Genomic DNA, 9,908 nt, shown 5'->3' with positions numbered 1-9,908 from the left:
TAGGTTACTTCAAGACAACCTGTTCATTGAGTGTTCATCCTGATTTGTTTGAGAACATTGCATCAAGCATATATTATTTTCTGATGTGTTTCCTCATCATTTTCCTTATCATAAAATGTTGGATTTGGGGAGGGGCAGTTTTGCTGAAGGGTTGTTGCAGATGCACACAATATCAACATTAATTGTATAACCTGAATTTCCTGGTATGTGTTTGGATCTCATTCAAATATAGTGACAGATTGGAAGCTCTCATAGGCCAGTGGTGTGGTGATTGCAAACTGAACAAACATAAATATTATATCTGAATCTAAGTGTTATAGATTTATGCTTCATTTTCTATTTTTAAAAAGGATGCTTTAGCTTTACATAGGGTGGGGTCTGGTATGCTCACCAGTGAGGATTTTAAACAGACAAATTTTAAAGCAGATGGCCAACTTTTGAGTTTTAGTAGATGTGGACCACCTGCATTGGCCTAGATGACAGCTGGAGGTCTAGTCATACATTCTATGGTATGAGAAATATGTTTTCTGCAGTAGTTATACAAACATATTTTCAGCAGTCCAATGCATTGCAGAAGTGATTATCTTCTCTGTAATTATCTAAAACACTATAATTGAAATCACAAGATGAAAGCTCCAATGTGTATGTGTGAAAGGAAAGAATTCAAGTCAGAAATGGTTTTAAGTACTCCAGAAATCCATAAACTGCTAAGATTAGAAATATGAGAGGGGGGAGAGAGGGGGGGACAGAGAAATGGGGCCCTGTCATTTTGATTAAAAAAAGCACCCTATCCTTTCGTAGATTGTTCAATTTCTGTCTCTTAATTGTCATTCAAACCATGCAAATTTAAACCATGATTTTGTTACGCTGCTGTGGTTATGGATAAGGTGCATTAATGTTTCTCTGAGTAGTGCATTAGAAGAGTTCAGCTATCACCCAAGGTGTCATGTTTAGTTCAGGCAGAAGCAAGCAGAATGGAGTTGTAGCCTGAAACAGGACAGTCCATGTTCAGGGGGGAGTTTAATGTCATGATGCTGCTTTGCCTGCTTCTTCTCTCAAATATGGTATGCAAAGTGAATACTATTAAGTGTGTGAAAAACAGCGCTGTGTATATTCCACATGAGTGGTACGAGTCTGGAGATCTCCTCATTGGTGGAGTAGCAACTCATATCAATTACATTTTCCCCAAACTTCTTTTCAATGAACACCCTCCTCAGTTCTGGGCTGATGTCCCATTGTAAGTAAATAGGCTTTTTCATTGTGCTGATATTTGTAATTCTAAGGATGACTGTAATGTACTTTGATTGCTTTGAAAAACAGGAAAAGAAGACCCTATTTCTGATCAGAAAATGAAATACTCAAAACTAAGTGCATTGTTTCCAGGTTTTCAGAGAGGTGGTATTTTCAGAGAGGGGAAAGAGAGATGGCAGATAGAGGGAGAGAAAACTGGGTGGCAGAAAGAGATGAAATGAGAATGGAAGGCTCTGGCTACTTTAGGTTCTGGTCCAACCCTAAAAGCAGCTTTGTGGGGGAATTGTTCCCAGATGAGATGTCAAACACATATGGACAACTTGTAATATCACCAATCTCTTGACCACACAAGTGCTTAAAAAATTGCAGTCTAACTTTGACTAACTTAGAAGATTCTGCCCTCTCTCCATACTTAGGCAGCTGACTCATCAAACACTGCTAAATTGGTGCAGAGTACACTGTTTTCATTCTCCCCTGAAATAGCAAGTGACTTTATTTGCAGCATGGTGACCAAGTTCTATCAGCATGTCCTGTCCTTGGCATTTGCTGTTGACAAGATCAATGAGAATCCCAAGATCTTGCCCAACATCACTCTCGGGTTCCACATCTATGACAGCTATGCCAAATCAGGGATGACCTACCGTGCCACTCTGGATCTGCTCTTTAAATCACATCAGTTTGTCCCCAACTACAGATGTGACATCCAGGAAAATGTAATAGGAGTCATCGGGGGGCTAAGTTCTGACATCTCTTCCTGCATGGCAGATATCCTGGGTCTTTACAAGATTCCACAGGTAGGAGCTGAGTAATGAGAATTTCAGCAAAGGTTGCTCCAAATGTTGGAGGGGTGAATATTGAATGGAAAACTACTGTGTGGGTGTAAAAAGTGGGGGACATCGTCCTAAATAGAAGAACATTGGGGATATATAGGACTGTAACTTTATGAAAATAATTATGTAAATGAGAATATGATGAACGGCTAAGGGAGCTGGGCATGTTTAGCCTGGAGAAGAGGAGGTTAAGGGGGTGATATGATAGCCATGTTCAAATATATAAAAGGATGTCACATAGAGGAGGGAGAAAGGTTGTTTTCTTCTGCTCCAGAGAAGCGGACACGGAACAATGGTTCCAAACTACAAGAAAGAAGATTCCACCTAAACATTAGGAAGAACTGACAGTAAGAGCTGTTCGACAGTGGAATTTGCTGCCAAGGAGCGTGGTGGAGTCTCCTTCTTTGGAGGTCTTTAAGCAGAGGCTTGACAACCATATGTCAGGAGTGCTCTGATGGTGTTTCCTGCTTGGCAGGGAGTTGGACTTGATGGCCCTTGTGGTCTCTTCCAACTCTATGATTCTATGATTCTATGACCTTTGTTACCATTCCAAAATGTCTGTCTTTTTCTTTCCCTTTAGATTTCATTTGGTTCATTTCAACCAACACTGAATTATCCAGCTCATTTCATTTCATTTTACCGTATGGTTCCTAATGAAGACCTTCAGTACCAAGGAATCATTGAGTTATTTCAGCACTTCAAGTGGAAATGGGTAGGGCTCATTGCTCAGGATGATGAAGGTGGAGAGCGTTTCTTGCAAACGATAGAGCCAATGCTTTTCAAGAATGGAATCTGTTCAGCATTCACAGACAGAAGCAAAAAAACAATGCATTTGTCCACCAATGCACGTGAATTGATTGACAATATACGCCTTAAAATGCCAGCTTTCATATCAAGCAAAGCCAATGCAGTTCTGATATATGGAGAAAGTGCAGCCATAACATTTACAGGGAATATTATAGCAGCATCCAGAATAATGCAAGTAATATTTTCTCAACACAGATCTAGACCTAAAGTTTGGATTACGACAGCCCAAATAGATTTTCCATTATACAGGTGGCAAAGCTTAATTACCACAGATATACAGACATTTCATGGTGCTATCTCATTTGCAATTCACTCAGAGGAGATTCAAGACTTCAAATACTTTCTTCAGGGTATATATCCTAATTGGGCAAAGGAAGATGGTTTTATAAAAGATTTCTGGCAACAAGCATTCGGATGTTCACTTTCAAACTCCACTGTGTCCACAATCACTGGAAAAATATGTACAGAAGAGGAAATGCTGGAAAGCCTTCCTACACCTTATTTTGAAACGAGCATGACTGGCCACAGCTACAGCATCTATAATGCTGTGTATGCTCTGGCACATGTCTTACATATCGCATACTCAGCTAAAGCCAGCCACAAGGAGGTCAGAAGCAGCTTGTCTCCACAAAATATGGAAGCCTGGCAGGTACTGATTTATCTTAAGGCATACGTCCAGCTTGTATACAAGTCTGAATCTTTACATGTAACTCTCGCACATCTGTTTTAAGGACTTTTCACCACTGACCTTCAGAAATGTTCCAGGATTAATGTAGTCAATGATAACAAATACAATCCTATTGTATAAAAAAATGGGAATTGTTATATTTCTTATATATATAAAGAGATATTAATTGCTGCAGGTTTCCATATGCAACACATCAACAACTGGCAGCAACTCCCACCCATCTGCAGGGAGTCCATCTAAGGGCAAACCACCAATAGGGAGAGCCCTATGACTTACATTAAATAGGGTCACCCCAAGGGGTCCCCACAGGGGTGGCATGGCCCTAGCCCATGTCTGGGCATCAGACAGAATCCACACACTCAGATCCCTTTAGCAAGATACCCTTAGTGAGAAGGGGCAGGTGAAGGCTACAACTCCCCTCCATCCAAACAAAGGCTTACCCAATGCCTAACTCCACAAAGTTGTGATGATTGCTACAAGGTAGGTGAAAACCAAATGGCTGGTGCCAATTTGCAAAGTGGAAAAAATTCCTACCCAGACCCAAACAATATGGCAGCTGACATTTGTCCATAGAAAGGTTGTGTCATAGCAAAGCATAAACAGTGGGAGATCTGGTGAAGGGTGCGACAGTTTAAGATTCCTGTGCCACAGTTTAAGATTCCTGTAGCCACGCCTCCCAGCAGTGCTGATTGGACAGTGAGGCCACCTCTAGGCGGGGCCCGCTCAGCACTGGTGACACAACCTGGACAGTGACTGGGGGAGGCGTCAATCTCTGCCCGCCGCCAGATCCCTGCAGGGGCCCTGATGCCTGCCTGCAAGGCCGCCCACCCGAAAAGGTGAGTGGAGTTTTTGGAGTAGTACAACCCAGAATGAGACCATTACAACACATTTTAGTGCTTTCTCTTTTCTTTCCTAGCTCCATTCATTCCTGCAGAGGATTTCATTCAACAACAGTGCTGGAGATGAAATTACATTTAATGAACATGGAGAATTAGTAGCTGGATTTGATATTACCAACTTGGTCACTTTCCCAAATCAGTCCTTCATCAGGGTCAAAGTGGGAAGGCTGGATCCTCAGGCACCTCCTGGGGAAAAACTCACCATTGATGAGGGCAGAATCAAATGGCAAAGAGGCTTGACTCAGGTGAGGAAATACCCACACGGCCTGCCAAATATCAACATTCATTGTCATTCATGGAACTAGATGGCAAGAGATGCAAAGAAAGCTAAAGCGGGACTCTTAATCTGCCCATGCTTTAAGACTGGACTCTGAAACCTACTTCTCTGGCCTGCCATTAAACCCGATTAGATTAGCAGCCATTATATATGGGAACCCTACCTTATGGTGGAGGGATGCGGGTGGCACTGTGGTCTAAACCACAGAGCCTAGGGCTTGTCGATCAGAAGGTTGGCGGTTCGAATCCCCGAGATGGGGAGAGCTCCCATTGTTCAGTCCTAGCTCCTGTCAACCTAGCAGTTCGAAAGCACATCAAGTGCAAGTAGATAAATAGGTACCACTCCAGCGGGAAGGTAAACGGCATTTCCATGTGCTGCTCTGGTTCACCAGATGCGGCTTAGTCATGCTGGCAACATGACCTGGAAGCTGTCTGCAGACAAACGCTGGCTCCCTCGGCCTATAGAGCGAGATGAATGCACAACCTTGGAGTCATCCATGACTGGACCTAACGGTCAGGGGTACCTTTACCTTTTTACCTTATGGTAGTCCCTAGAAGAGGGCATGCATTTACCTGTAGTTTCATCCATCAGAAATTATTTGACAATACATCTCTTCAACCGATTTTCAGTTAAAATTATTCTATTACATTAGTTTCTGCCTTTTCACTAATTTTATTTAGTATGTTTGTTATTGGATTTGTTAATTCTATAATGAGCTGTATTCATTCCTAAAGCAAGAAACTAGGATGGTTATAGTGCAATGAATGTATCTTAAATTTATAGTGCGGCTATGATTCCTGCTTGGTGGTAGATCTTAAGACTAAGATGAATTCCTCAAAACACTTAATTAATGCTAAATGCTTCCTCACTGGATAGGTGCCACCCCTTTCAGTATGCAATGACTATTGCTCTCCTGGTTACAGGAAGAAAAAGAAGGAGGGACAGAAATTTTCCTGCTATGATTGTGCTGCATGTCCAGATGGGATGTTCTCAAATGCAGAGGGTACGGAATATTGTATTCAGATATACCTAAAGAAACATTTCCTCTTTTGCAAATTTGCTGTTGTTAACATTGCAGTTTTTTTCAAATTATGGTACTATGTATTTTTCTCATTGTTTACATAGATATGTTTTATGGGTATTTCATGTTAATCATCTAGAGTAAATTATTTCCCTTTTTTGTAAGAAAAGAAAAAAGTAAAAGAAGAAAAGAGGAAGGAAGGAAGGGCTGAAACTTGTCGTGTGGTGTTATGTTAAGAGATTAATCCATAAGTTTAAACTGTATTGGAAGAATAGGAAACACACTTATTTCTTTTTGAGGTGACTTGGCCAAGTATACATTAGGTGGGTTCCTGGTAAAACAGATTCTAAATTGCCATACCCAGAAAATTTTTGTCCAGAAGATCAATATCCAAACAAAAGGAAAGTTCAGTTCATTCCAAACATACCAAATTTCCCAGCCTTTAATTAAACTTCAGTAATGGTTGGAAATTTCTCTACACCTCTTCTCTTTGGTAACAGTCCTGATGCTTGGCATCTTCATAAAACACCATGACAGGGTCATAGACAAAGCCAACAATGGAAGCCTAACCTACATTGCCAACAGACTCAACAAGACTTGAAACAATAGATATGGGTTATATTTATGAAAATAAACAAGCTATGGAATCTGCTATCAGAATAAATCAAACAAATTGACCCAAACCAATGAAGTCCGCTAGGTGAGGTGGATTCATGGAAGGATTTCAACCCTCCAGTCTCTTGAGCCAGGTTCCATTCACACACTGTGATCATGCAGGAAGTCTCAAGGAAACACCCCCTGTGTCTTCCCTGGGTATATGAACCTGACATGCACACTGTGGCACCCTTGGCCAGCACTCACCCTAATGCACCTGACAGGCCCAAACTCTACTCTGGCTCTGATAATTTCCAAAATCCACTCACCTACCCAGACCAAATGCCAGTTTGCCAAACTCAAACAAAGCAAAACTCCAGTCATGCAAACAACACTCAATAGTGTGAAGTAGGCAAAACAAACAAACAAAAACCACCTTGACACAGACCAATTAGTATCATCGCCCGAATTAGGTGTCTCAGTGAAAAGAGGGGATAGTGTGGTGTGGGATTGGATTAAATATTCTGATCTCCTCTCCTATAGGGCAAATTGTCCCATTACCCATGCAGGTGGGTCTTCTCTTCTTGCAGGGGAAGAGGGCATGGCAAACGTGTCCACCATCCCCATATGGGGGAAAGGAGTAGAATTCTCTGCATCTCCTCAGCTTCTTCTGCTCATCAGAATGCCTAATTGTTGCAGTGATTCTCTCTTTTCACTGTATAGTGGTTGTTATTCCCAAAGGTGGCTGGAAGGTGGTCAAAAACCAATGCACAAACCCACAAATTCCTGTGGAAAATTCTGGGTTTGATCTCTGGCATGTCTTTTTTGAATCAAGAAATGTTCAGAAGTTTTTGCAACCTTCCATGGTGATTGTAGGCTAGCCAGACATACCTAGATCATCTTGAGAGCAATGCTCTTTGAATTAAACTTCAAATATTCTGTTTTCCCCAGACATGGAAACTTGTGTTACGTGTCCAGATGATCAATATCCAAACAAAGGTCAGGATCAATGCATTCCTAAGATTCCAAATTTTCTAGCTTTTGATGACACTTTGGCTATTGTTCTAACCTCCTCTGCAGTTTTGTTGTCCCTGATCACAGTTCTGGTGCTTGGCATCTTCCTTAAATATCGAGACACTGCCATAGTCAAAGCCAACAACAGAAGCCTCACCTACATTCTCCTCAGCTCCCTTCTGTTGTGTTTCCTCTGCTCTTTGCTGTTCATCGGAATGCCTAATGAGGCAACCTGCCTTCTGCGACAAACAGCTTTTGGCATCATCTTCTCTGTGGCCCTCTCTAGCATCTTGGCCAAAACCATTTCTGTAGTTTTGGCATTCATGGCTACCAAGCCAGGATCCAGGATGAGGAAATGGGTGGGGAAACGACTGGCTTATTCTATTATCCTATCCTGCTCCCATATTCAAGGGGGAATCTGTGCTCTCTGGTTGGCAACCTCTCCACCATTCCCAGATTTGGATACACAGACAATTACTCATCAAATTGTATTCTTATGTAATGAAGGGTCAATCCTAATGTTCTACTGTGTCTTGGGCTACATGGGCTTCCTGGCCACCATCAGCTTCACGGTGGCCTTCCTAGCAAGGAAGTTGCCTGACAGCTTCAATGAAGCCAAGTTCATCACCTTCAGCATGCTGGTCTTCTGCAGTGTTTGGCAATCATTTATCCCAACATACCTGAGCACAAGTGGAAAATACATGGTGGCTGTGGAGATCTTTTCCATCTTGGCTTCCAGTGCTGGGTTGTTGGGTTGTATCTTTTTCCCAAAATGCTATATTATTCTGGTGAGACCTGAGTTGAACAACAGAGAACAACTTATACGAAAGAAGAGATAAATTACAAGTCTTTGTCTTCCTAATTTCGTACTAGATCACCTTCATGGAAATAAAAGAGAGAGAGATAAAGTTTATTGGACATTTTGAAGGAAATAAAATATTTCAGAAATTTGATTTTTGTTTTGATGCCATGAAATTGTTTTATTTATTTAGTCACTGTCAAATCATTTCTGGCATGGAGAATAAAAGAAAGAAGAGAAGGATATGAACTTCTACTCAAGTAGTCTACGTTTTTTTATCTTGATGCATTTTCCTGCGTTTAATTTGCCACATTGTTTAGCACATGGGTAGGCAAACTAAGGCCTGGGGGCCGAATGCAGCCCAATCGCCTTCTCAATCTGGCCCACGGTATTAGTGTGTTTTTACATTTGTGGGGGCTGCCTGGGGTTTTTACATGAGTAGAATGTGCTTTTATTTAAAATGCATCTCTGGGTTATCTGTGGGGCATAGGAATTCATTAATTCCTCCCCCCCCCAAAAAAAATAATTATAGTCCACCCCACACAAGGTCTGTGGGACAGTGGATTGGCCCTCTGAGCCAGTGTGGTGTAGTGGTTAAGAGCGGTAGTCTCATAATCTGGGGAACCGGGTTCTCTGCTCCTCCACATGCAGTTGCTGGGTGACCTTGGGCCAGTCACACTTCTTTGAAGTCTCTCAGCCCCACTCATCTCACAGAGTGTTTGTTGTGGGGGAGGAAGGGAAAGGAGAATGTTAGCCACTTTGAGACTCCTTAAAGGGAGTGAAAGGCGAGATATCAAATCCAAACTCTTCTTCTGCTGCTGAAAAAGTTTGCTGACCCCGGTTTAGCACATGAATCTACAAGAAGAGCACTGCTGGATCAGACCAAGAATGCCTGTATAGTTCAGTTTTCTGCTCTCACAATGGCCAACTAAATGCTCAAGGGAAGCCCAAGAACAGACAGCACTCTCCCCACTTCTGAATCCCAGCAACTGGTATTAAAAGCACGTTACCTTCAAAGGCAGTAGCCATTGATAGATTTATATGCCATGCATTTGTCCAATTCTCTTTTAAAGCCAAGTTGGTGGCCATTACTACATCTTCTGGGAGCCAATTCCTTGGTTTGCTAGGGGTTTTTTTGAGGCTAAGTACTATCCTTTGTCTTTCTAAATCTAATATTCACTTGCATTGGATAATCCTGAGTTCTAGTATTATGAGAGGGACAGAGAAAGAAATTTACCCCTATCTGTCAAGTTGAGTTGGAACAGCTATGAATCTCTCCAGGTCAAGTTAGGTGTCTGGGTCTGTCAAGAAGGAAGCACAGGCATCAGGCTGGAAAACCTGTGAAACGATCTAGAGCAAACTGAGCTCTGATTGTGTCTTTCCAGGGGAATGTAGGAGACTGACTGACTGATTCTCCTTCCTGCCTGATGCCCTACCCCACAACACCTCTGCTCCCCCCCACCCAGTTTTGAGAAGGAGGCAGGAGGGCTTCTGGACTGTGTCAGAGCCTTAGAACCTCCTTTCCAAAGCCTGGTAAGCTTGTGCCCAGTTTAGGGAGGGAGGTGCAATGCTCTGAGGGGGTCTGAGCACCCTCCTGCCACAGTGCAGGAGAGGGACAGGACAACAAAGGACCATAGATGATTTAGACTGGGGTAGTATAGCTTTCAATCAGTTAGTGGGGCAATAAAGGAGAAGTGGGGCCAGGAGCATCTGGGGTGACTATGGCAG

General features: G+C 42.3%; 1 protein-coding gene across 1 annotated transcript; it reads left to right on the top strand.

The window, feature by feature from the left end:
• Window positions 1-2,724: 2,724 nt before the first annotated feature.
• On the top strand, window positions 2,725-8,220 carry LOC309328400 (vomeronasal type-2 receptor 26-like; the record flags this gene model as incomplete). Its single annotated transcript, XM_081838399.1, has 4 exons — window positions 2,725-3,537; window positions 4,493-4,720; window positions 5,629-5,755; window positions 7,319-8,220. The coding sequence occupies 4 exons, from the start codon at window positions 2,725-2,727 to the stop codon at window positions 8,218-8,220; spliced, it is 2,070 nt and encodes a 689-aa protein (XP_081694525.1).
• Between the last annotated feature and the right edge of the window lie 1,688 nt (window positions 8,221-9,908).

This window comes from Podarcis erhardii (genome assembly GCF_964252035.2).
Source record: "Podarcis erhardii genome assembly, chromosome: 13".
Classification (NCBI taxonomy): domain Eukaryota; kingdom Metazoa; phylum Chordata; class Lepidosauria; order Squamata; family Lacertidae; genus Podarcis; species Podarcis erhardii.
This window is presented reverse-complemented; position numbering and strand designations above follow the sequence as displayed.